This window comes from Artemia sp. Qi Xiang Cuo, chromosome 19 (assembly GCF_049724085.1).
Source record: "Artemia sp. Qi Xiang Cuo chromosome 19, ASM4972408v1, whole genome shotgun sequence".
In the NCBI taxonomy this organism is placed as follows: Eukaryota; Metazoa; Arthropoda; class Branchiopoda; order Anostraca; family Artemiidae; genus Artemia; species Artemia sp. Qi Xiang Cuo.
Window position 1 is genome coordinate 28,488,769 of NC_142812.1, and position 27,739 is coordinate 28,516,507.

A 27,739-nucleotide genomic window follows, 5' to 3' on the forward strand; every position below is an offset into this window, starting at 1 on the left:
GTTATGATTATTTGTTTTTAAGTATTTGTTTCTCCTTTTAGGATGACATCGAGACGATTAAGGAAGCAACAATGGCCAATCGTTTCAACAAGAAAACAAGGAGAAGAGAACAGCAATTAAAAAAAGTTAAACAAATGGTTAAGGTATGTAAAGGAAGTCTGAAAATAATTGAAATAATTAACAAAAATAAGAGTATTTAATTTGACTAATTGATAATTAAACGCTGAAATTGACCCTCTCTCTCTCTGTTCATCAATATACTTTGCTGTATGTAACAGGAATGATGTTTGCCAGTCCAAGGAAACACTTTTTTTTTTTTTTTTTTTTTTTTTTTTTTTTTTGTATTTATCTTTTTGTTTCTAATTCCCTATAATGACTTTTTTTTTTATTTTTGGTGAAGAATATCTCAAGCCAGTTTACCAGTAAATAGTGGTTTCAATCGCTTTGATTGAATTTAATAGTTTATATTAATGCTCATGGCTTAAATAGTTTGAACGTTGAACAAGTTATTTAGAGATAGAAGTTGCACTCGTAAAAAAATTTGGAATTAATGGTTGGGGGAAGGGGAATTAATGGTTTTTTTATAATTTTTTTTTGTAACCAAAATAGAATTAACAAAGAGAATAGCATTCTGATTAACATGTTGCATTCTTTTATCGCTTAAGGTTTTGAATTTTGAAATATCCCAGAACAACAAGTTTTTTTGTTTTTTTTTAAAGACAGATCATTGTTAATGTCTGTTTATTTTTTTTTCTATTGTCTCCCATCACTTTAAAGGTTATATTTCGACTACAGGGCCGTATCCAGGATTTTTTTTCCGGGGCTGTTTTACCCAAGGATTTTTTTCTGGGGGGGGGGGGGGAGATACACACAAAACTCCAAAAACGCATAAAAATATGTTTATATCCATTTTGGTTGCGTTTTTACGAGGTATACAAACCCCCCCCCCCCCGGGTATGGCTTTGTTTGACAAAGTGTACAGTACAGGTACTGAGTTGGTCAGAGCTTATTCTGAAAATACCGATAGTGCAAAATTAGATTATATTCACATGGCTGCCTAGAAAAGGTGGGAGGGAGGGGGGAGGGGTTGCATCCCCCTAAGAATAAAATTGGTCTGAAGATTCACCCCCACCGAAAATGGAAAATTATTACTTACATTGCGTGTCTGACATTTCATACTTCTCTCCCCCAACCCTTTAAGTATATATATATACATATATATATATATATATATATATATATATATATATATATATATATATATATATATATATATATATATATATATATATATATATATATTTTTATATATATATATATATATATATATATATATTTTTTTTTATATATATATATATATATATATATATATATATATCTATATATATATATATATATATATATATATATATATATATATATATATATATATATATATATATATATATATATATATATATATATATATATATATATAATTATTGCTCACTTATAAAGATAGTATATCCATATATAAAGTAATTTCTACTCTTATTGAGTTTCAAGTTTACTCTTAACTTACTTGTGAAAAAGGCTTATCTTTTCAATTAATAATTAGTCAGTGTAATATCTCATGTACATCTTAGTTTCGTATCATTAAGATTTTGGCTGGGATGTGTATCAGAAAGGGTTTTCTGAAGAGCAGGTGGGCTGTAGAATGCTCAATAAAGTGAATTCCATGTCTTTTTTTCAAATTTTCAAAAGAATCATTTGGACTTTATGTTAATATTTGGGCAGCACTGTTAAGAGAGTAGCTACTATTCAAAAATTTGTATCTTTTTTCAGAAGAACAAGAAAAAGCGAGGCCAAGCACCTACTTTTAACTTTTCAGCTTTGCATCTTCTTCATGATCCTCAAAGTTTCGCTGAGAAGCTTTTCAGACAAGTTGAAACGATGAATGAGCGATTTGAAGTTAAAATCCTGGCACTTGACGTAGTTTCAAGATTGATAGGAGTTCATCAACTCTTCGTGTTCAATTTCTATCCGTTTCTGGTTCGGTTTCTTCAACCACATCAAAGGGGTATGTATTTTAGTTGACCAATGGTCTTAACATTTTATTTATAAATCATACAAAGGTATCATACATTACGCTACCAGAGAAAACTAAGGCTGTAAAACGATGGCTAAAAAAGTACAAGATAAATTTGGGATCAAAACTGTTGTTAATTTTTCCTATTTCGAGGATGTCAAGGAGTAGTCTCTAACGATCGATTAAACAAACAGAAATGTTTATTTAAACAAACAGATATAGGAGGAACCCTGTTTTAAATAAAAGTGTTAAGCATTGAAGAAAAAAAAACAAATTTTTAGTAATCTCAATTTTAAACATAAAATTGTTTCAGTTGTATATAGAATCTATAAGGTTTATTTCAGATAGAACTATCATAGCAGTTAAAAATTTCTGAATAGTAAATTGATTGAGATGTATGAATATTGTCAAACGACTAGGAGAAACTCTTAAGACAGGCGCTTACCCAGGGTTTTGGTTCTGTGAGGGGGGGGGGGGTCAGTTGTAGAGAAAGGGGTGTTGTGGTTATTATATAATCAAAAGTAATTTTATATGCTTATTTTACACACACACACTTGGCAAAGAAATGTGTGGTACATTGAAAAAAAATTATTATTTATGTTTGTTTAATATATTTTTTCTGAATCTCAAATGTACAAAAACCAACAAACAACGATAAACGAAAAAAACTAAACAACAAAGAGAGAAAAAAAAATACTTGGCAACTGGAAAAAAGAACCTGATAAGCCGGTAACGCGGATAAATACGGACGCATGCTGTATTTGAGAGCTGTCTGTATAGTACTTCCAGTTTTACCATATTGTCAGGAAATAGAAATAAGGGCCCAATTTTGACCAAGGTGGAAGAAACAACAATATTAAAAAAATAAACAACAATTAATCGGGATTCTTTTTTGATTTTTTTTTTTTTTGCTTAAGAAACAGGAAAACTTCGAAAGCAAAAAGAATAGAATGATCACAGAAAGTTGACTAGAGCTTGACCTACGAATAATTGTTGTATTTCCCTCTGTTAGCGACAATCTTAACATATCCTAGTTGGACTCTCTTATTTATATCTGGAACTGTGCTCTGGCCCAGACTTGTAAGATTAACGGTAAAAGAAATGCAAAGCCAGCGGAAAGGATTTACGAGGGAGACAAGGAAAACCATTACTCCGAAGGGAACAACTGGAAATTTTGTTAAAAGAAAGAAATTCACATTTCATAAAGAAATTCAACAGTAAGAGAAAGACCTATATCCGAGGAAGAAAAAGCAACGAAAGGAACGATGTTAGATGGAACAGATTTGGTACGGCTTACTAGAACCAAGTCATCAGAAGAACATGATTGATAAGTACCCGATATCTTAGCCAGAGCCTGGGAAATACATAATCTAAACAGGGTGGACGATAAAACTGGCCTTAAACCTCTTTTCACTTTAATAATAGTAGCTGGGATCAAATTTAATTGAAAAATACCCAGAACTAGGAATTTTTGCACCAAAGAATTAGAATACCAATAATGATGAAACATTATAAACGAAAGATTAACACCATTAACATAAAAAGCATAAAAAAGCTGACCATGATAAATACTATCAGATGCTTTTGATAGATTTAAAGTACAAAGGTAGACATTTTCTCTAGAAGGTTTCTAAAGAAGCAAAGAAGATAATACACGATGCGCCTGCTCAAAGCCTACTACAGCCAACGCTGGTTAATGGTGGACTTTTCTGAAACTAATTTAACAATTTTAATTATTTTTGTTCGGAAAAAGTTCGATAAATTGGTTTTGTGTGGGTTTAAAGGAGATAGAAAATTGTCGTGAGCAGAGTGGTTAGTGTTTTAAATTTGTATGAGTGTGTTTCTATGTGTGATATTGAGATAAGAAAGATGAGTCATTGATGACGTGTCGTTTATGTACTTATGCGCAAGTTTGCCAGCGTGGATGTGTGGCGGGAGAGCCTTGCGCGTCTAAAGATAAGTTTTTTGGGTGCTTTTAGAGAGTGTTTTTTTTTTGTTTTTGGGTGAGAGGAGAACTTGTGTTTTGTTGTGAGAGTGTGAGAGCGTGAAAATTTAGGGTTTTGTAAGGTATTTGGAAAAAGGGATTTTTTATCTTTACTTTATTTATTCATTTATTATTATTATTATTTTTTTTTTGTAGCTTTTGTTTATTGTGATAAGATGAGTAGGAACACAGTGGTTTTCGATTTTCGCTCGATGGACGATGGGGCCATGAGTGAAGTCAGAGAGGTGGATATTCACAGGTTTCTGAAGCAGCTGAATCTTAACCGTGGAACGTGAGGGCGATAGACACAGAAGATTTCAAGCGCTTTGGTCAAGTGCGAGTAACAATGAATTCCGCGGTGTTGGCGGATGACTTGGTTGCGCACAGCAAGAGACACGAACCAAAGATAGGCTTCAGAAACGGTTTTTATCCGGTAAGTGTGGAAAGAACCGGGATACGCCCCATAATGATGCAGCTAAGAAGGGTCCCAGGAGAAGCAACTAGCCATGAGATAAAGAGACAACTCCAGGTTTATGGAACATTCCTAAACATAAGAAGAAAAGTGTATACTGGAGTATATACGGGAAAAGTGTTTATCGAGGTATATACGGGAAGAGCAACAGCTTTGATGTATCTCGATACCCCCATCCCATGGTCTATTGAGATTCTTGGGGGGGGGGGGGAGAAAATCAACTTCTTCTATCCCGATCAGCCGGAAGCGTGTTTTATTTGCCATAGCGAGGATCGTGAGGCCAAGGACTGTCAGAGAAATCGCAAAAAATCAAAGAAGGCAGAGTGTCCTGAGTCCAAAGCTGGGAAGTTTAGGTTCGGTATGGGGACCACAACCTATAGCAACACCGAAACCACCGCAAGGAAATAAAGGAGTTAGAGACATTAGAGCGCTCTCACCATCAGCTGCGGTAAACATGGTACTGGAAAGTGCGAAGATAAATGCTAAGAAAGGAGGTGGAGCTAAAAAAAAAACCTGGACCCAACAAAAGAAGCGGTATAAAGTGGGCCAGCAACCAAAGAGGCAGAGAAACATGGCAATTCAGAAGCAGGGGCAAGCAAACAAGTAGCTGAAAACCCAAAGAGGAGTTAAAGACCACCAACCAAAACCCAAAATGACCAAGTAAAAGAAGGAGCAACAAACCAAAATGTACCGTCACCGAAGAGAACCCTTAGTCAGGCATCTCCTGGTAGCACGGGGAGTAGCCAATCAAAGGAGAGAAAAACGGAAGGAAAAGGTATAGGGAAGGAAATAGGAAATGGAGGGAAAAGAGGATATAGGTGAAAAAGAAGAAAATTTTTTCTTGTTTTTAAGTAATTAAATGCCGATAGCTACATTAAACGTGAATGGACCAAAACAAGAAAAAAGACAGACTTTCGTTTCAGAATTTGTGACAAAACAGAATATAGATAAAGCGTGTCTACAAGAATTTGACTCGAAAAAGTTTAAAGCCCCGACAGGTTACCAGTATGCTTATGGAGGGATCGAGCCAGACGTTGGTTTCATTTTAAAAGACAGGGTACAGTGTGATCAAGGAAGCATGCGTTTTGAAGATGATGCAAGCATTTGTAGTGTGTGTTGTGTGTCCTTGGTAAATGGTAATAGTAAATGTCCGCCTCCCGTTACGAACCGGTAACTTCACACAACGGGAAAGTGGAATTCGTGAAAAATTGCCAAGGTTCCTTTGTGAAGAAAATTTGATAATGTTGGGGGATTTTAATTGTATAGTGTCCGAAGCGGATGCCTTAGGAAGGAATGGAAAAGTAGCAAGAAGAAGATGCAGTGAAGATTTAAAGGCGGTGATAAGTGCTTGGAATTTTGAAACATGTGTGGGTTCATTTTGGGAAAGGATCTGGATTTACTCGAATGGATAACCGAGAACCAAGAGAATAGACCAGATTTATGTGAGGCAAAATCTGTTAAAGGAAGTGATAAGTGTGCAGAACAAACTCGTATCTTTCTCTGACCCCACTGCTCTTATGATGGATATGGGAACTAATACAAACTGAGAAAGAGTCAGAAAGAGTTATTTGAGACTGAATCCTTCAATACTAAAGGGTCCACTGAAAGAACAGCTGAGAGCCAATATTCGAACTTGGATGCATGATTTTACAGATGGAACAGAGCCAGTGCAATTTCGGAAAGTCTCAAAGCAAAAAGTAAAAGCATACGTAAAAGACTGGGAAAAAGAATCAAGAAGGGAAAGTGAAGCACATCTTTATAGAGTGTTAAACCAACTGAAGGAAGAGATTGTCGAGGGGACGGAATTGTGGTACGAGTTTAAAGAGGTCAAAGATGAAATACGAAAGATTGAATAAAAAGAATTTGAGATTTGGAAACTGAAAAATACACTGGCGGAAGAAGAGAATGCAGAACAAGTAAATCTAGCAATGAAAATTAAGGCAAAAAAGAAAAGAGAAAATCACAGAATTAGGGGATTAAGAAATAAGAAGGGAGAAGTTGTGGAAAATGAAGAGGAGATACAAAAAATAGTGGAAGATTCTTATAAGCAAATTTACACATTGCCAGATCTAGAACAAGATAGCTGAATGGATTCCTTGGCAGATTTTGAACCAGTTAGGAAGGTAAAGACCGAAAAGAATGAGTAACCCGGCTGGAAACTGAAAAAAATAATAAGAGGAATGAAAAATGGCAAGTCACCTGGGGTGGATGGACTTGGATACGAATTTTATAAAGAATTTTCTCCGGAAATCGGGTATCTGTTTGCTTTGATGGTGAAAAGCTATGTTGAACAAGGATATCCAGAGGATGATTTGGGCATGATATATCTCCTTTTTAAAGGAGTCGATAGAATGGACCTTCAAAACTGGAGGCCTATATCGGTTTCAAACAGTGACTACAGAATAACGTCCGAATTTTTAAATAAGAGAATGGAGAAGGTGATGCCTGGAATCCTGGGAGGACATCAGGTTGGTGGTATTCGAGGAAAGAAGGCCCAGCATATTCTCAACGTGCTGTATGACTTGTTGGTGCGCAGAGACGACAAGATGGCAGCAAATAAGGCGTTTTCTGTAATGGCTTTGCTACTGTGTATGGATGTTGTCAAAGTGTATGACTCGGTTATAAGATCAATATTGTGGACACTGATGAAGGAAAGTTTTAGCTTTGATCAACGGTTTTTGAAGTAGTATGAAAATTTATACAAGAACCCGATGGCGGTTGTGAATATAAATAGTTACGCTAGTGGAAGGCTGAAGCTTGAAAAAGCAGTGCGACAAGGGGATCCGAGTGCCCCTTATTTATTCGAACTTTATATCGATCCACTTTTTAAGTATGTCGAACGGCGGATACAGGTGATTGCGATTACGCCGAATATCTCATTGAAATCTCTGGCTTTTGTAGACGATGGGGCCTTCCTTTCTGGGAGTGTGGCTGATTTGATGGAAGTGGTGAGAGGTCTAATGTGGTACGAGGAGCATTTCTTGGTAAAAAATACACAGAAAAAAAAGCCAGCTACTAAACATAGATGAGTGTGCATGTTTAGATGATAGTGTCTGGGTCGAGAAGGCTCAGTAAGTGAAAGTTTTGGGTGTACTTTTTGAAAGAACAGTGAATGTGGAAAATTTGTGGGAAGAGCGTGTGCAAAAGATTGAGGGGTTGCTGGTACACCATCAAATAACACACTTCGTGTCACTGTTTGAGCGAGTAGTGTATGTAAACACCTATGCTCTCCTACTGCTATTTTATTTGGCACCGGCTTTTAATCTTGAAGAAAAGTATGCTAAAGAGGTAGAAAGGAGCATTTGGCGTTTCGTTTTTAGGAGAAAGCTGGAAAAGCTAAGTATTAAAATCTTGTATGGGAGCTCCGAGAAGAGGGGGGTCTTGGTGTTATAAATTTCCGAAAGGTGTACAAGTCTCTGAGAATTAGAAACGTCTGTGAGATGATCTGTAGTAAATGGATTGACGGTGAAATAATAAGAAGATGGACCTTACCAGTGATAAATACTGAGAAGGATGAACTAGCAAAACAAAAAATGATCAGGGATGTGCCAGAGAAACTCCATTAAGTGTTATGGGGGATTCGAGAAATGAAAAACCTAGGCTTGCTGAGTTATCGGGTGAAAAATGTCGAAAGGAAAAAGATAGTGGATGGATATTTAGAGAAAACAGAAGAAGAAGAAGCGGATTTTCACGTGAAAAGAAAACAACCATTTGTGAATTTTAAGCTATCGTTTGAGAAAATGCATAGTGTGCCGTATAGTCGACTCAGTGGACCGAGAAGCTCTTTGGCGGATTCTAGAATCGACAGGCCTCCCTGAGAAATACTGCAGACTATTCAAAGCTCTACACCATGGGACGGAGAGCTGTGTTCAAGTGAACGGCCGGCGCAGCCCGTTCTTCCAAATCACGACAGGAGTGCGCCAAGGATGTGCAGTGGCCCCAGAGCTCTTCAATGTCATCATAGACTACGTTATGACAAGGACTACCTCACGTCTCAGCTTTGGACTCAAGTTTGGAGATTGTGTCATTACAGATGCTGATTTTGCCGATGGCTTGGCCATTCTGGCGGACTCCATGGAGAAGTTCCTGGAAACGACTCGAATCCTACGAGAAGAGGCTGCAAAAGTAGGACTGCAGATAAACTGGACTAAAACGAAAATTATGGCCATAGACCCATTCTCCCCTGCTGCCAATCCTTCAGTTAGCCTGGATAGCATCACTAGTATCGAAGTTGTCCAAAGGTTCACCTACCTGGGCTCTATAATTTCTTCAGATGGCTCGCTTCTTTCTGAACTACAAGCGAGAATATCCAAAGCGTCTTCTGCCATGAGCAGATTGAAACGTCACCTCTGGCGAAAACCAACCGTCAGTCGTACAACGAAGTTGCGGATTTTCAACGCCCCTGACGGCGCTGTGATGCTCTATGGAGCTGAAACATGGCAAGCTTCAGCCGCAACCCTCAAGGCAATTGATGTCTTTCAGTCGAAGAGCCTGAGAAGGATTAAAGGTCTGCAACGGTTTGAATTTGTCAGCACTGAGAATCGGCTGCAGCTCACAAGACCGTCTTGGTTTCTGACCCAAGCCGCCGAATGAAGACTATGATGGTTTAGAAAGCTTCTCCAACTATTTCCACACATATCTGCAAAGATAATCAACGACTTTGACCCTGTCAAAGCTGGATGGAAGTGACCTCATGGCTGAACGAAAAAACGGTGTTATGACAGCCTGTCTAAGTTCCTGGCGAAGGAAAATATCGGTTTGGGCGATGTGCAAACGCTTGCCATGGACCGAAGTGGATGGAGGAGGCAGACGTCACTCTCTACGCCGATTAGCGCCCGGCAGGAGACATAAGTCAAGTAAGTCAAGTCAAGCCGTATAGTCAGTTTATAAAGGAATTTATGTTTCTGTTTATTCATGAGTTACTGTCACATCAAGATCAAGTAAGTCGTTTTACCCAAGATGAAGGTCCAAAGTGAAAGCTTTGTGACGAAATAGTGATAAAAGGCCTGAAGCAGGAATTTTTCAATTGTAAATACAGTGAAGGGATTGTAGATAAGTGTTTTAGTGCCTTAAGAGATCGTGAAGTAATTTGGAAAACTGAGGACGATGAGATTAGGTCGATTAAACTGAATGTAGAAATTCCTGGAAATAAGAGTAGAGAGCGAGCTGTGGTGTTGATTGTGAAAGAAATATGTAAATACGTGTGGAGAAGAAAGAAAAAGGCAAAAGGGTTTGGGTTAAGAAGATTTGGTTATGATTGTAGGAGAATGATAGTGCGTTTAAGTGAAACTGAAAGGTGGAAAGAACGAGTGGATATTGAGTGTATGGAGTTGTTGGTTGAAGAGATTATTGGAAAGAGGTAGGATGTGTTTGAGGAGATATGTTGTGAGTGTGTGTTAGTGTGTAAGTAGAAATGGGTAAAACAGCGTTGCCAGTCTTTTAACTTTCTTTGAAGTCTTTGTAATTTGAAAATATGTTGGTATATTTTTTTTGTAAAAGCAAGTTATACTGATAGATAATTTGGTTTATTTGTTTGATTATTATTAATTTAATTAGTTTATTTTGAATTTTGTTATTATTATTATTTGTTTTTATAGGAGACACATAATGTCACCATTCGGAAGAGTTTAGAGGTATGGTAAGAAATAGCCACCATATGAAGGGCTTCCTGTTGGGGGAGGACGCCCTTTTCCACGGGAATAGCAATTTTTTTTCTTTTTCTAGAAAGTTTTTGGTAGTATATGGTGACTTGAAGTGTGTCCAGTTCGGCTGTTATTTAATGAAAAAAAGAGTAGGTGACGTCTAAAATTAAAATTAGATGTATTTTGAATTTAAAATTTGTCGTCACTGAGAGGAGAGGAGGTGGGTTAAAAAAAAAAATAATAATAAAATAAAAACCTACTATAGGTGGAAATCCAATATGTTTATTAGTCACACAGGGTAGAAGTACATATTCAAGATCTTTGGAATTTGTAATTGGCCGGTAAGAAGAACAATCCAAAAGTGATTTTTGCCAATAAATCTGTCGATGGAAAAAATTTTTAAACTCTTGATATCCACCCCTCCTTCCTAAAATCCTTTCCACTTACTTCATTAGAGACTTACCTGATTTCTTTAAGATTAATGCCCATTCTTTCACAAGTGACCAAGCTGCTATCTACCTAAAGACTTGGTATGGACTAACAAAGAATTATGAATAATTTTGAATCAAATAAACTCTAAGATTTTTTGGAGGCATTGAATCAGGCATTGCGAAAAAATCGCAAACCCATGATTGGAACAAATTATAATCTCTTATTGCGATATCTATGGATCTAGACATCCACGGACAAGATAAAAAGGCGTGAAAAATGCATAGCCTTCTGGTGATAGAACTTTAGCCTTAAAAAGTGCGGGTAGGGAGCCTGCGTCATAGACCTAACATTTCTGGTTTGTTTTGAATCTTAATGCCACTTTCGCTTGCACAAAAACTATTTTTTAGTTAATTATACTTATAGCAGAGAGGTTAAAGCTATATGCAACAGAAGATCTTTGATGAGCCTCAGTTTTTAGCCCAACAGGATACTACCCTGCAAAACAAATAAGGGCCGTCCAAATTCTCCAGATAATCTGACATTTTACGAATAGATAATTATTTCCATTATGTGCGCTCAAACTCAAATCTTAGTTCCTTTCTTTCTATGGTATTGTAAAGCATATAAAGCTGTAAGACGGTTGTCTCCACTTCGTTTTAAACTTGTGTTGAATTTTATGTCTTTTCCACTGACCGTCTGTAGAGATTACACTACCAAATTCGAAAGCTTAACTTCCAAAAAGCCTTAGGTATAACTGCTAGTGACACCGGTCTCTTGAATCAAATCCTTATATATTTACTACTTACTCAATCTGTATTCAAGGTTTTTATGCTCGCAGCCACCATGAAAGACTGGTAGAATTTTCTTGAAAGAATCTAGTGCATTGTAAGCTCAAGTGTGCATACTTAGCATATTTTTCTTTGTGTTAAGGAAAGTTTAAGTATGCCTAAGCGCAGCTGGGTCTCTCCCTGTTTTGTCTAAACAATCTGTTGCTAGAAAAATAAAAAAATTATGGCTTAAAGTTAGCTTTTGGTGTTTTTGACCCCCCCCCCTTACCCCATACAAACACACACTGCAACAGTTCCGCTTTTCCCTCGTCCGAGAGCTTGAGCATGTATTTCTCGTATGTACCCAAGTATTTTGTTTTGTAAGTTGGCTCAAAAGCTAAAATATGTTTGTAATTTTCTTTCTCTAAAATATATAAGTTTTTTTTCAGAGGTGACAAGAATGTTGCAATTTGGAGCACAGGCGTCGCATGAGTTGGTTCCGCCAGATGTAAGTTTTCTTGTGCCTCTACCTTCTAAGTGTTTGTAGTCTCATAAATTGATGGTGACCATTAGAATTGTGCAGGAGCAAAAATAATGAAAGAACTTCTATATTATATTCACAGTTTTGTTCACAGAAAATCTAGCCTGTTTAAGAATATGTTTTTTAACTGCAAGTAAAGAAATTTAAATATCATTCTGTTGAGTGCAACGAATGATTGTCAAAATGAGAAGGAATAAGACTCTGTCTGCCACAGATGGACTATTAAAAGTGACTGTAGAGTGGCGCAATTTTTACTCTCAGTGACTGTCCGTGTTTGAGGATACTACAATTTTCACTGATAACTCTGTGAACTGTAATTTTTTCTCAAATTGACTCTTTTACTCCCACGCAAGACTTTCAGTTGAATTATTAGAGTGCAATGAGAAAAAATGTAAAATGTAGAACTTAACTGAGCTTTCATTTTCAAAAGTTACTGCTAAAATTGTCTATTCCAAATCAAAATTTTAGGCTATCTACGAAAAGGCTCTCTTAAGATTCTCAGGTAAATCGACTTCGAAAAGAGTCGCGGCACTATGCGTCACACTTGCAGGTAAAATAACCCTTCGGTAGAATTTTTTGTTCTTTGGTAAACTTGGATCTGCGAATACACAAGATGTTGCACATTTATCCTTGTATAAACACCAATAATAAGGGCTATGAAAGAATTAGCTGTAATCCAAGTTTTTCGCATAGATACGAACAGAAACAGTTCGGTCGATCCCAATTCAGTTGGGTGGGGGGGGAGTCCCATTTCAGTGTTTTCGTTTCTTGTCTTCACGAGGAAAAGGTTATGGCGCTTTTCCCAATATCTGTGTTAGTTTTTGGAGCTAGGACATATTCCTTGTGATTCTTATTTATACCATATAGTAAGCTAGAAAAAGATATATTTTCTTTTTTGTAAAATTATTAAGTTTTTTTTCTGAAAATTTTACAGCAAGCGTTCTTCTCCGTTTTACAGTTTGAGTAACAAAAAAAATTTCGAAATTTTATGGCTTATATTACTGGACTACAGATCCCCTGATCCTGCATTCCTTAAAAAAAGCAATAATGTTGCTACACAACATTATTAGAATCTGAAGAATTATATTTGGATCAGAGTAAATATAAGCCTTGTTGATTTGTGTTATAAATTTCTTTTTAGGTTCTTGAGCCCGTATTGAAAGCAATTGTCAACAACTTTGTTACTGAGAGAAATTCAGGGGAAGTAATGGCTGTTGGGTATGTCCTTTCTTTCTTTCTTTCTTTTGGTTTTCCGTGTGATTTTGCTGCTTTACCGTTTTTTGTATGTCCCTTCTTATTTATCTTTTGCTTTAAAGCCCGAAGAGCAGCATGTCCTAGGATTTTACCTGTAAATACTAGGAGTAGCCGCAAAGAGTACGTGAAAGTACGAAGTCCGCTGTTATTTTGGGTTCTACCCAATCAATTCTGTTAGTTGGAATTTTCAATTTTATGCTGACGAAATTCAGAAATAGTCCTTGTATGTGAGGGTGCAACTACCCACCCCACGTCTTTATATGCTCAGTTACGGGCTTCTTAACTTGTTGGAAGGAAAGGCCCATACCTGGTGCCGAGACAACGGCATACTTCATCTTCGAATTTTACCAGTTAGCGCCGGCAAATATCAGTACTAATTGTTTAAAGTACTCGAAAGACTTCAGTTTACTTCACAGACGTCTAGAAATTCTTTTGATTTCGTAATGTTTTTAACAATCAATATAGTTTTACTAATCTAACATACAATGAATTTTCATTAATGTTTTTTCATTTAAAGTATATTCCTTAAATTAAATTAAACTGTCAGTTTAGGTCAAATTAAATGTGTATTTAAAAGGGAATGTATGTTTAAAATAATTTTGACTTTCTTTGTTTATCACAGGAAATGAAGTGCATGATTAATAGAAAAAATTCATTTTATTAGCAACGCAAGACACCATTGATTTGGAATACTAAAACTTTATAAAGAAGCCTTTTCTTTTACCTGTACTGAGATATTAAGGCTTTTGGTACTATCCCATTAAATGGGCCTCTATGGTTAATCGCTATAGAGTAGGTAATGATAAAACCTGTTTTTGAGATCATAACTGTCATAGAGCGGGCACTGATAGCAAGGTTTTCATTGTGCAGACAGTGTTAAGCTGTTGTTTTTGGGGTTTAGGGAGAGGAGGTACCTAGGTTAGGTTACGTATTTAATATATGCAATGCTTTCCCCCCCCCCCCCCCCCTAATGTGCAAATATATAGCCCAAATTTGTTTCTAAACTATTACATATCCATCTTATTTTATTTTATTTCATTAGCATTAACCAAACTTGACTTTTAAGAGAGGCCCGCATAATGGGATAGTACCGGCTTTTTTCGGACATGTAGACCTGTAAGTATACGAAATCCAAAACATATTAAAGCTGATACCGTTTTTTTCATATTATCTGGAGCACTTCAAATTTTGGTTTAAATCGTTAGACCGTGAAATTGTAATCGATTAATCCAAAACTCCGAGTTTGGCTAGGAAGTCAAGAGAGTATCCAACAAAGTATCAGGGTTTTCAAGGTTTTTAAGAATGGTGTCGAGAAGACTAACAAGGTAGTGGGAAGTAGATGTCTCCTTCAAGTTTCCAAACTGCTGTAAATCAGTAGGTTCACAAATCTCTGCCTTTAACCAATTAGCTAAGAAACTCTCATACATTTTTGAAAAACTGGGGTCACGGTGACCGGTTTAACTCCAGTAAAATCGCTTACGCCTCCTTTTTTTTGGACTGGAGTAATATAGCACAGTTTCCAGCTCGAGGATCAACCTTAAGAAACACTATTATTATTAAAAATTCGAAAAAGATGTGTTGGCAGTTTATCAGGGTTTGCTTTTATTAGATCAATTGGGATATCAATGGGACAAAAACTAGTTTTTTTCAGTTTATATATTTTTTTGTTATTTGTTTTGCTGAAATTTCCGGTCTGTATCATACAGTAAATACATACAGTAAAACACATATATGGCAGCCAGGGTTCATTGATTTTGAAGCCATGCAAGTTATCTTGCACCTTATCACTTCCTCAGTGTTGTCAATAAGGGTTGATCTCCAATTCGGTTGTCTCCCAAATCAAAGGAATCAGACTTGAACCCGTAGTCCTGAGGATCAAGAGTTTCAGGGTGGGCAAAATATATGAATTGCCAAACATGAACTCTATACTTATCCCTAAGAAATTTTTAAAGTGCATGCTTTTGATGGTAGCAACTTTTCCTGATCCAAGTTCATCCACAATCTGTATCGTATTTCCTTGCGTGGAAGTAGGGGGCCATCGCAAATTTTGTCAAGGTCGTAGTTTTTGTGCTTGGTCTTTGAAGCCATAGGAACCCAGCTTCAGAATTGAAATATACGATAAAGAATTCATATGCAAGCTTCTCCACTTCAAGCCTTTTATTTTAGCCAGGACAGTTTTGTCGTCCCCCCCACAGTTTAAAAAGGGAAAGAACTAGATACGTCCCTGAGCAGTAGTGTAGCCAGGGTCTAATTGGGAAGGGGCATCAGTCTTTCTATTACATAGTCGTGAAAGCAAGAAATGTATTGGTCGTTCATCAAAAGAAAAAAGAGGTGCATTCAAGAGTTCTAGTGAAGGTAGGGGGGCTTTTCCTACCCTCTATACCCTTTTGCCATATTCCTTTAGAGGACACTACGAAAGTGAACTTGAAAAAAGACTTGAAGCGATGGAAATATCCATTCCGGGAGAGATGATGGTTTGAAAATGATATTTTTCTGGCAAATGGTGGCTGAAACTCTGGAAATATATATCATTAAAAGTGTACTATTCCTTATATTTGCCTTTTAGACACCTATCGTAGCGAAGCTATTGAATTTAAAACCAATATTGTGCCGTGAAAGGTCTTAAGTTTTAAACAATTTGGCACTAGGAAGCCTGTCTTTTTTGCTTTACTAACAAATTAAGTGGGTAAATAGTCTGAATCGACTTCTTCCAAATTAATCAGTATTTTCTGGAAAGAAGTACTTTACTATCTTGGAATTTGCTACTAAAATGTCAATTTTCATCTTGTCTCTTCGAATAACCTAGCTAGAACATGAATTGTGTCAAAAAGATTCGTCAAAATACGAGTATTATGCTACGCAGCCACAAAGCTTTTATCAATTTAGTAAGTATTAAAAATTGTCACTTCCCGACTTATAAGTGACTAAGACTGGTAGTCAGGATGCCTCGAAATGGCAAAAATCTCAAATTTAGCATGATGAAGTGTTTTATTTTTCTTTTATCCTTCCATGATGCTTTCTTTCATGTTCTCGCTTGGATGATTAAGATGGCTTCCAAGCCTCATAGGGGAGGTGTCCAGTTTTAAGTTACTCTAGTACGACTTTGCAATCCAAAACGTTGTTGCATTTTTAGTCGCAAAAATATGCACACTAGTTAAATTAGTGGATTTCTGGATTTTTTAGCAACTCTAAGAGGAACCCCGCTCCCCCCTGAATTTGCCACTGCTGTACATTCAATACAAAAAATCTGCTACTTGGTCATGGCTGGGGGGGGGGGTCATGAAGCGCGGGTTAACTTTGATGACTTCTCGTTTTGTGCGTGGTGCGTCCGCATGATGGTAAAGTAATAAACGTAAGTGAACTGGAGTCTAGGAGAACCCGACAGAAAAAAAAGAATATAGGTATCGAAAGTAACTTAACAGCGCTAATTGTCAGGGAATTTACTGTATTGTCGTTGTTACAAAGAAAAAAAGTTGAGATAACTTCCTAGGGGCTGGGCCGGGCCCTCTCACCCCTCCCCCCCGGCTATACCACTGCCCCTGAGTATTGTTATCAAGGAAAATTGTATATTTTTCAATGAAAAGTGGAGGGGGGAGTAAAGAAGGAAGAATGTTTTAGTATTTCAAAACCGTAATTTTTCAGTATTATTTTCGGGCAAGCTTGGTAAAAACTTGGCCGAGTGGCAACCTCCTTGTATGCTGCAACACTTATATTGGTGAATTGTTTTTACCACGCTTTACCAGAATTTCGAACTATATAGCTAAATAACGCAAAACTCTGGAGGTTTACCTACGAAATCGATTTGCATCGCTGTCACTGTTAGCAACCTCCGCAGGGTCTCTTAGGATATCTCATAACTATCTCATTTATTTTCATTTATTTTCTTTTTATAGTCACAATATCGTGCTATTTGTGCATGTGTATTTCTTGCGTACAGTTTATTTCCCTTCTCATTTCGTTTCCACTGCTCCATCCAGTTTTTTTATTTTTTGACGGGTTTCCAATAAATAACAATAATAATAAGCATGATATAGATGTTAAAAACTGAAAACTGTCCGAGTTTAAATGGGAGAGGAGCAAGAAATTTAGCATTCTCATTCAATTTATGATACACTTATATTACATAGATTGAACTGAAAGCACTCATTGTAAGTGTCTCGTAAATTTATATTATATTCGGGAGCTCTAATTCAATACCAGCATTGCTTGTGTGTCATATGATCTTTGTGTCATTATTTCGCTCTTGGAAATTATATTGTTTTAAGCGATAAGGTGGCGCAATCCTATACTTGTTTTGTTATGATATAAGCACGTGAAGTTTTAGTCCAGCCATACCTTCGCCGCTTTGGATGTGGATGTTTTTAGTAGACAGTAAGATACACAGGAATAACAAAATTGTTTTTTTGTTTTTTTTTGACAGCCCACTGGGTTCGGAACCTGTTAGTAAAAAGGTTTCTGACTGTTGCTGTATCAGGCTTTTACAGTAATTAATTAAAAAAAACTTTCCGAAAAATAAGTTTTTCAAAGAAAAGTACCGTGGAACAGGGTAACTTTGAACTAAAAATCGTGAAAAATAGAGGTTTTTTTGTGATATTTTTCTTCAAGTCAGTATTTACACAAAACTATTTTTTGTGTTTGCAGAATTCGTCACTCTGCACCGAATGACAATTGTCCCAAACTGCTGCTCTTTATATTGTTAGAGCTACACCTATCTAAAAATCGTGTTCAAAGTTACCTCAAGGGGTGTTTAACTTTGAACACTCAAACACTTCAACAGGTAACTTTGAACAGTCGATGAGTTCTTCTGGCATAAGACTTCCAGATTAAAAAAAAAACTCGTTTAATGGGAGAAAAGCATTACTTCTAAAACAAAAAGGCAGATTAGTGCAGTATCAGCCGACCAAGGTCATGATGAAATGCAAGTTTTGCGCTCTGATTGAGTCGGGGGGCTGGAAGATCTCCCTTACCTGGTCAGGATGGACTGATGCTTAGTCTTGCACCCTGGGAAAATAGAAGGATCCATTCTTGTTTTTTCGCTGGCAGATCACGTTTAGCGAGCCGTAAGAGAAAGGAGCTTGTACCTCCAAAACTGCAAAATACTTGTAAATACGGCCCATGAGGAACTTCGTGATGAACCAACGTCCATCCACGGAGGTTGGTGGGTAGTTCGAACCCGTTTTGGCTACTGCCCTGTAGAGAACCCAGCCCTTACTGACTCATCAGCTTCCATTTCAGACTCGCTCTCGCATCCTCCTGGGACATCAGTCATGTCAGACTTGCAACTTGAATGACTTGAATCCTCTGAGTCTCCAATACTTTTCCTGGGGCGACGCTAAGACGTTTGCACGTGACGTTTCTCACAGATTTTTAAATCTGCGGGCTTGCAGGACATCCAATAACACTTTGCTGCCGTTGTTCGCAACCTCGTGCGGAGTATGCTGGGCCGAAAGTGGGTGGTCCTGGAGGACTCTGGAGCGTGAAAAGCACTTGGCAGAGCCATTTTTTAAGATTTACTTTTCCATTTGTGGCTATAATTTCCAGGAGTAGCTTTAAAAGCTGGGGGAATTTGTCTTTTCTTACCGGGGTTTTGTTTGGGTTGTCCATTTTATAATCATCAAGCATTTTCCTCCATGCTCTTTTCATTGGAGCGAAAAAAGCAACGTCCATTGGTTGCAGTATATCTGTAGCGTTTGGGGGGAGGCATACAAAGAGAATGTTGTTTTCTCTGCAAACTTTCAACACTTTGGGAAAAAAGTGGGAAGACAGGTTGTCACCCAACAAAACTTTCACTCCTGCTCTCTTCTTCAGGTGAAAGAGTACCAGCGACATAAACCACTCTTCAAAAACTTCAAAACGCTCTCAAACCATCCGGATTTAGATACAGCATACCGAGCTTTTTTAGGGCCTCCTCTACGCCCTGAGCTAAAAATGCCCTCAGCTTTATAACACACGAATGGTGGAAGCAGTTCGCCTTCTGCATTTCAACATATCATTAGGGATATTGCTCCCTTTGTTTCATTCATTATTCTGGAGGAGTATTTGGCAACGATGAAACCAGAAAGAAATAAAACCAAAATTTTCAAAGGAATAATATGTACAACTCAAATAATTTTACAATTCTAGGTTTTTCCAAAAGAGACGGGGAAAATCCCACCATTTTGTATCTACATTTGTCAGTTGTCTTTGCACAGCAAGCTGTGAAAAACGACTCTTTCAAATTGTTCTTGAAAGCTCTATTAGAGCAAGGTAATACAGAAACTTCAATTTTGGTAGATGAGATTTACCCCACCACTTTCATTGATTGCTAACGGACTTCCATCAAAGAAGAAACAAAAGTAGGCCTGAAAGAATTAGGAAGTGGTCCAAAATGCAATCAGTAGTTAAAACCAAGTTAAACAGCTGAACTTGATTTGCCTTTTCCTGGGATCAACAGATTTGCAATTGTTTCGTAAAGGTCTGAATAGCAGAGCAAACTCTTTTAGTGTAATCTTTTTAGTGTAATTTACTCCACTTGTTTTACTTAAAAGTGGGTTAAAAATAAATATTATTATTATTATTATTAAACCGATTCAACGCAAATTTTAACAATTGGCCAGCACAGAACATTGACATCCATATTGTAGGAGGACAAGGGTAACTTTGAACAATTGTTCAAAGTTATCTCGGACAAACAAAATACTTGCGGGAAACATTGAAAACTGCTGCGATCTTGTATCTATGGAATTGGGAAGAGATTTTACCAGAAAACCTAACCATTCGACTCCTCAGCTATAGAAAAATATCAAAATGAAAGTCCTAGTTTAGCTTATCTAAGTTAAAAAGGATAACTTACTTTAAACACTTTTTCAGATTTTTGAACTGCTCAAATTCTCTTGCAATTAACAAGATGAGATTTTGTCCGATGCTGATTTCAAGAACTACCAACTGATTCAGACGCCATCTAGCAATAATCTAGTAATAAGTTCGAACGAGTAATTCCACCGTCGTTCGATAGAGAGCGCTTAATGTTTGTTACTGATTTTGTTCAAAGTTACCCCTTTCTACGGTAAAGGACATTTTAAAATTAAGCTCAGAATATACAAATACATTTTAAAATTCAAACTCAAAACGACCAGAAATTACTATTAAAGAATAAATGAAACCCAAAACGACCATGAATGAAATAAACAATCATAGCAAAAACATACAACAGGTAATAATATAAACGAATAAATAGATCTTAAAGCGAGTAATGCTTAGATTGAATATGAAAATCAAGCTTGAGACGAAAAAAAATAGTTTGCTATTGAAGTATAAATGAAACTTAAAACGAACAGAAATTAAATAAACAATCAATGCAATCGAACATACAATAGATATTAATGTAAATGAATAAATAAATCTTAAAACGAGTGAAACTTGAATTGAATATACAAATCAACTTTGAATCAAATAAAAATAACTACAAACAAGAATTTGGTATCGCCTCACTGCAGAAGCCTAAAACCTACTGCGTCATTGGCACCTTACTGAAAACTATTTGAGTCTTGAACAGTCTTGGAAAGTATAAACAAAATCAAATTGAATATTAGATATATAATGATATTAATTGTTGAAAGATCCATCAGTTCAAGATTTTTTTTCACTGAAATTTTTATTTTCATTTTCAATGCTGTAAGAACTGGAAAACAATAAATTTGTAATATACGAGTAATTCATTTTCAGTGAGGCGCCAAAGACGCAGAAGGTTTTAGGTTTTTGCAGTTAAAGAAGGGGGCAGTATCCAAATTTTGTTTGTAGTGAAACTATATTTGTCTTGACCAATCTTGGAAAGAACTAGTAAATTAAACTGAATATTTGATATATAATGATATTAATTGCTGAAAGTTCATCAGTTCAAAATTTTACTGTAGTTTTAATATTTCATTTATACTTTAATAGCAAACTATTTTTTTCGTTTTAAGCTTGATTTTCATATTCAATCTAAGCATTATTCGCTTTAAAATCTATGTATTCATTTATATTATTACTTGTTGTATGTTTTTTGCTATTATTGTTTATTCAATTTCTGTTCGTTTTGGGTTTCATTTATTCTTTAATAGTAATTTCTGGTCGTTTTGAGTTTTAATTTTAACAGGTATTCATATCTCCTGAGCTTATGTTTAAAATGGCCTTTACTTTTCTTTGAAAAATTAATTTTTCGGAAATTTTTTTTAATTAATTTTTGTTCGTTTTTGATTGCAAAAAGTTTCAAGTTTTTATTGCAGGGGGGGGGGGGTCTGCTTACTGTCCCATTATTCTTGACTTTAAAAAACGGATCTAGAACTTTCAATTTAAATCGAATGACGTAATCGTATAAGTCTATACGATTACCTCTTTGATAAAAACCTTATATATGAACAATAGACAGCTTGCATAACTTGTGGACAGCAATTGGCAACAATGAATGGATTGAAAAACTAGCTCCAATAAGGGTGTTTTGACCTTTTCACTTGCTGACACAAAGGGATCACGACTGTTTGGAATTGACCTTAAATAGGATTTTATGTGCCAAAGCAATTTCGCATCTATCATAGAGTATGTATTTTAACCTTATAATTGGATAATTATAATAGATTTACTATGTGTTCTTCCCATACAAAACTTTACCTTATTAAAGTCTTTGGAGTGGGAGTGGCGTAGTTGGCAGAAGGAAGAAAACTTTAGCGTAGACAGTAGAAGAGGGTTAGGTTGAGGTTGGAGACTCATCCAATACGGGGCGGGACTTCGCTTATCTCCTCCGTTCCCGATTTAGGAGATTAGACAGACTCATTGGGCTGTAGAATGTTGGACCGTTTGAGTTGTGGAAGACGTTAAAATATTCAAAAATACTTTATATTTTCACTTATTGCAGGATTGATTTCATAGATTTTGGAATGGTGAGCCCCTTGGCCCATCATTTGGGTGGGCCTCAACTCATAATATGCAATTTTGATTAATTGTTCCTTGTTATGTGTATATATTATTCTATATATGTTATTTTGAGTTATACTTTTATCGCATTAAGTTCATTTTTAAGGCTTGAGATAAAAACTGAAACTTAGCGGAGACAGTGGGGGGGGGGGAAGTCTCCCCCCTCACATGCAGAATTGAGCAGCCACAGAGAAAGTAAAACAAATGAAATTAATCTGTCTTTGAAAATGTCTTTTTTCAAAAGACGCAAACAAAATCGTCTAAAGGAACATGAAGTGCTATCTCTGATATTTCCGTTGATTCTTTATTCCCGTTACTTTCAGATGTAAAATTTAGAATATAATCGAATGGGTTTAGTCTTCCCCTCCCTGAATAATTCACATTTGGAAAACCCGCCCCTGGGAAATTCCTCCCCCCTCAAAGAACATTTTATTTTCCTGCTGATAATTCCTCCGCGTTAAATTCCACCCAGCAGAAATTTCCCAGCCGTGGAATATGCTCCCCAAACATATTCCTCTCAGATAATTTCGGATATTCATAAAAATGGAAGCTGAAATTTCTACTCAACTTTATAGGTCAGAAGCAATGTTATTGCGTTACCTAAGTAAAGAGCCATAAGCGTTCAATGAATTAATACTTATTTATTTTTACAGGGGCACTTTATGTGGAAGAGGTGGTCGCATAAACTTTGGAACGGGGTTCATTGAATTACAAATTAAAATTTATAGTGCCCTTAAACCAGGGGCGAATCCAGGATTTTTTTTTGGGGGGGGGGGGGGCGCAAAATAGGTTGATCCGATAAACTTGCGCTAGAAGCAAGTGTAATTAACGCAATATTGCGTTAATTTAGTAAATTACATTACGTTAGACTACGTTGGGGGGGGGGGTGCCCCCCCGCCCCTCCCCTGGATCCGCCACTCCCTTACACTAACTGTTTCTTTCCTTGTTAGGGAGGAGAGCAGATACCTAATAGGTGTGTGTTAATACCAAAACATTCTAACTCTCTTTGGGCCTTTAGGTATAAACAGAATTTGTTCAAAGGGAGGGGTGGGGAAAAAGGGCGTGGGGGGGCATTTACCCTTCTATCGATTTTGACTCGTAAGAGCTGGACTAGAACTTCCAATTTTCAATCAAATGAGCCCTCTCGTAAGTTTATACGATAATCCCTTCCTGCCCCCGGGCCCTGGGGTTTTTTTTTCGACGCCAGAGTTTTGTTACTGAACCTTTCAACTATTTTTAACAAAATTTGTATCTGATGCATTTAGGGCGTGGAGAAGGGGGGGGGGGTCTAGTTGCCTTCCAATCTCTTTTGACTCTTAAAAAGTGAACAAGAACTTTCAATTCCCAATCAAATGAGACCTTTCTAAAGTTTATACGAGTATCCCTTCCATAAAAAATAATAAGAAGGATTCGGAGAATCCTTAAATTACAACCCTTGCCCTGGGGGCTGTGGGGGAGTTGTCATCCTCAAAGACCTAATTTCCCGAACTTAAAACTACGTTTAGTAAAATGGCTGTCTCAAAATTTTGATTGGATGTGTTTGGGGAAAAGGTGGGCGTGAGAGGGGGGTTAGTTGCCCTCAAATCACTTTCGACTATTAAAAAAGGCACTAGCCCTTTGAATTTTAAATCGAATGAGCCTGTTTTGAAATATTTACAACCTTGCCTTCTTTAAAAACCATATATGTCCCCAGGGTATAACCTAAAACCCTTGCCTTGGGATTTGTGGGGGAGTGTCCTTCTTAAAAACAGATTTTTATCTGAAAATGAACTACATTGAACAAAATGGCTATCTCAAAATTTTGATTGGCTGTATTTGGGGGAATGATGGGCGTGGGGGGGGGGGGGGGGCTAGCTGCCCTCCAATCACTTTCGACTATTAAAAAGGGCTCTGGCCCTTTGAATTTCCAATCGATTGAGCCTTTTTTGAAGTTTCTACGACAACGCCTTCTACAAATACCTTATATGCCCCCAGGGCATAACTTAAAACCCTTGCCCTATAACTTAAAACACTAGCCCTTTAATTTCCCATTGAATGAGCCTGTTTCGAAGTTTCTACGACAACGCCTTCTATAAAAACCTTATATGCCCCCAGGGCATAACTTATAATCCTTGCCCTGAGGGTTGTGGGGGAGTGTCCTCCTCAAAAATATATTTTCTATCTGGAAATCAACTACGCTGAACAAAATGGCTATCTCAAAATTTTGATTGGATGAGTTTGGGGGAATGACGGGGGGGGGGGGTCTAGTTGCCCTCCAATCATTTTTGACTATTAAAAAGGGCGCTAGAACTCTGGATTTCCAATTGAATGAGCCCCCTTTGAAGTTTTACGACGACCTCTTCCATAAGAAGTGCCTCTGGGAAAAAAAATAATCATAATAATAATAAAACATTGGAGCCGTATGGCCTTTACTATAGGCAACGCTACAGCGTTGCCTCTGATAGATTTATTAGAATATACCCTAATAATTAGAATAATTATATTTATTAGAATAATACCTACTAATAATTAGAATACTGAACTCCTCTAGGTGTCATTCTATATTACAAAAAACGAAAATTGAATGAAGGGAATCTTAGATGTCTGCATTCTCTTGCATTTTCATTTTATGGGGTTTTAAAAACGATTGATTTGGAAATACTACTAGAAAAAGTCAACTTTGATTTATTTCACATTAAAATGTTTGAGTCTTAAATGCACTTTCTTTTATATGCTTTAAAGTATAAGTAAAAAACTGTCTGATTTTTTCCCTCCAAATTATTGATTGAGTTTTGTTTTATTTGAAGGACAAAAAAATATTCTTTTACATCTTTCCTGTCTCCATTTGCATTAAAGTTTATCTATCTTTTTTTTAACTAATCCTAGAAAACTTTGCGCTTACGACTATAATTGTGAGCTGAAAGGGGCCTCATAAAATTTAAATTTTAGGTAAATTTAAATCCCCTCCCCTGTTTTGAAATTGTATGTTGCTGTTCTTAATTGTTTGTGTTATTTTTGTTTATTCTGTTCTAGGCTAAATGCAATCAAAGAAATGTGTCTCCGATGTCCATTAGTAATGAACGAAGATCTGCTACAAGACCTTGCACAATATAAAACCTACAAGGACAAAAGTGTTATGATGGCGTCAAGATCGCTAATCACCCTATTTAGAAATACTAATCCTGAACTACTCCATAAAAAAGACAGAGTATGTAAGGGATTTCATTTTTAGCTTCATTATTAGATCTGCTATGACAAGAGTACTTCAGAAGTCTATTGAAAAGCATTTTGACTTTAACTTTTATTTCGAAACTAGCAGCGAAGCCATTTGGATGAAAGACATGGAAAAAACAAGCCGTGGCGTACATTCTTTTGTGAGGATCATAAAAAATGCCCCTCCTCCTAACAAAACTCCTTGAAAGTTTCAGCTGGATCCCCTTGCTATGAGACAAAACAGGGTAGGCTTACGTAGATTATAACTTCGGAAGTACTCATTTACGCGGAGATAAGACCCCCCTCCCCATCTTTGAGATCGGATTCTCTATCCGTTTGCACGAGTAAAATAGTCTAATATCGGCTTTTTCCTTGTAACTGCAACTTTTACTCAAATAGGAATAAATTCTCGAAATCTTATTTTCAAACAGTTCGTGGTAACCAACTGTAAATAAGGAGTAACTCGGCTCAAACGTAACCGAAACTCTAAAAAACGGAATTTTGATACCAATAGATATATCAAAAGAATCAGTTCATTATACTGATTTCAAATATATAAGTCTTACCCATTAACGGCTACGATCCTGAGAAATTTTGCCTCACAAAAGTCATAGAATATTAGTGAAAATCACACTGTCAGAATTCAATGTATCAGAAAACCCTACTGTAGAGGTTTCAAGCTCCTATCTGGAAAAATGTGGAATTTTGTATATTTGGCCAAAAGAAAGATCGCGGATGCGTGTTTATTCTTTTTATTTTTTCTCAGGGGTGACCGTATGGACCTAGTGGTCCTAGAATATTCTGAGAGGGCTCATTCAAACGGAAATTAAAAGTTCTAATGGCCTTTTTAAGTGACCAAAAAGATTAGAGGGCAACTAGGCCCACTCCCGGCCCCTTTTTTCCCTAGAATCGTCTGATCAAAATTTAGAGATAGCCATTTTTCTCATCATAGTTGAAAGGCCCAATAACTATGCCTTTTGATTCAAGATGCCCCCCCACAGCCTTAGGGGAAAGGTCTTTTCGTTATAAAATTTTCCCATTGTTTACGCATAGTATTTTTGATTGGGAAGCATGCATACATTTTAGGGTGACGAATTTTCTCCTGGGGGTTTTTCCACGGGTGAATTTTCCATTGGGAGGGATGTTTCCAGGGGATGAACTTATCAGGGAAAATTATACACTGGGGGAATTTGCCAGAATTCCTATACAAAATTCTTTTTATATGTATTACTTTCTCTTTTCGGTCTTAATTTTACGCGTGGAGTTGTTAAGGTTATTTGTCATGGGTAAATTTTCACCGAGATTGAACTGTCTAGGGAGTATTTCCATGGGGAGGGTATTTCTCCGTGGAGGTGGGACCAGATTTCCTGGGATTATTTAAAAAACGATCGGAAATCAAATAAAAAACAAGTTTTTTTTTAGCTGAAAGTAGGAAGCAGCAATAAAAATTAAAACGAACAGAAATTATTGCGTGTATGGAGGAGGCTGTCTCCTCCTCAACACCTCGCTCTTTAAGCTAAAGTTTCAATTTTGTCCCAATTTTTTAAGAACGGCTCCTGAATTACAAGGGTCATTTAATTAGAACAATAAAAAGCTTTTTTAAAAGTACTAACAAACTTTACCTTAAAGAGCGAGGTGTTGAGGAGGAGGCAACCCCCTTAATATACGTAATAATTTCCGTTTTATGTTAAGTTTTAACGTTACTTCCTACTTTCAGTTGAAAAAACGTGTTTTTTATATTTAATTTACCGACAAAATCCAACCGTTGGGCTCAAACCCATGTCTCATAAATTTCTTGTCCGATACTCTCTCATCTGAGCTTATTATTCGGTTCTACCTCTTTTATATGTTAATGTATTCAATGAATGGGGTTTCCTATAGTTACAGATACACACCAATTATAAAGTAAGATACGCGTCAATTTTAAAAGCTTTAAATTTGTCTATTCAAAATAGCATAAATTCCAGGCTTTAAATTTAAGGTAATCTTTCAGATTGAAGTACTCTAGCATTTTTTTTTCTTCTTTTTTTTGTCCCTATTTCATCTGGTTTCCCTTCGTTCTATCAAGAAATTAATTCTCTCCGTTTTTAACGAGAGGATAAAGTCCCATTAAAGGAACCTTTCTTAGTTACAAACTTATTTTTTAAAAGTATGAGATACGTCTTTTTTTGTTCTTCTTGTAAAATTATCGAATTTTTGATTAAATCGATAACTGAAAATAAACATAGTATTCAATGCACATTTCAACTTTCTTTCTAAATAATTTAATAATTTCTACCTTCGGAAATTCCACTTTGAACCCTTAAGGGGCTCCAAACTATGTTATGACATTCATCTATTCCAGGCGAATAGATTTTGTACGATTAATTGCTAATAAACTTGTTAAAATCTTATATTGCTTCCCTTTTTCTTTCTGCTATACTTGTACATTTCCAGTTCAGTATAATACCTATTTT

General features: G+C 36.5%; 1 protein-coding gene across 1 annotated transcript in view; it reads left to right on the forward strand.

Annotated features, from left to right (window-relative positions):
- Nucleotides 1-27,739, forward strand: part of Mys45A (SDA1 domain containing protein Mys45A) — a 143,658-nt gene that overhangs the window by 29,156 nt on the left and 86,763 nt on the right. Inside the window, exons 7-11 of the mRNA XM_089105436.1 lie at nt 42-143; nt 1,825-2,059; nt 11,815-11,873; nt 13,048-13,124; nt 25,104-25,278. Coding sequence (XP_088961562.1) covers nt 42-143; nt 1,825-2,059; nt 11,815-11,873; nt 13,048-13,124; nt 25,104-25,278 — 648 coding nt within the window. The remainder of the gene's footprint in view (nt 1-41; nt 144-1,824; nt 2,060-11,814; nt 11,874-13,047; nt 13,125-25,103; nt 25,279-27,739) is intronic.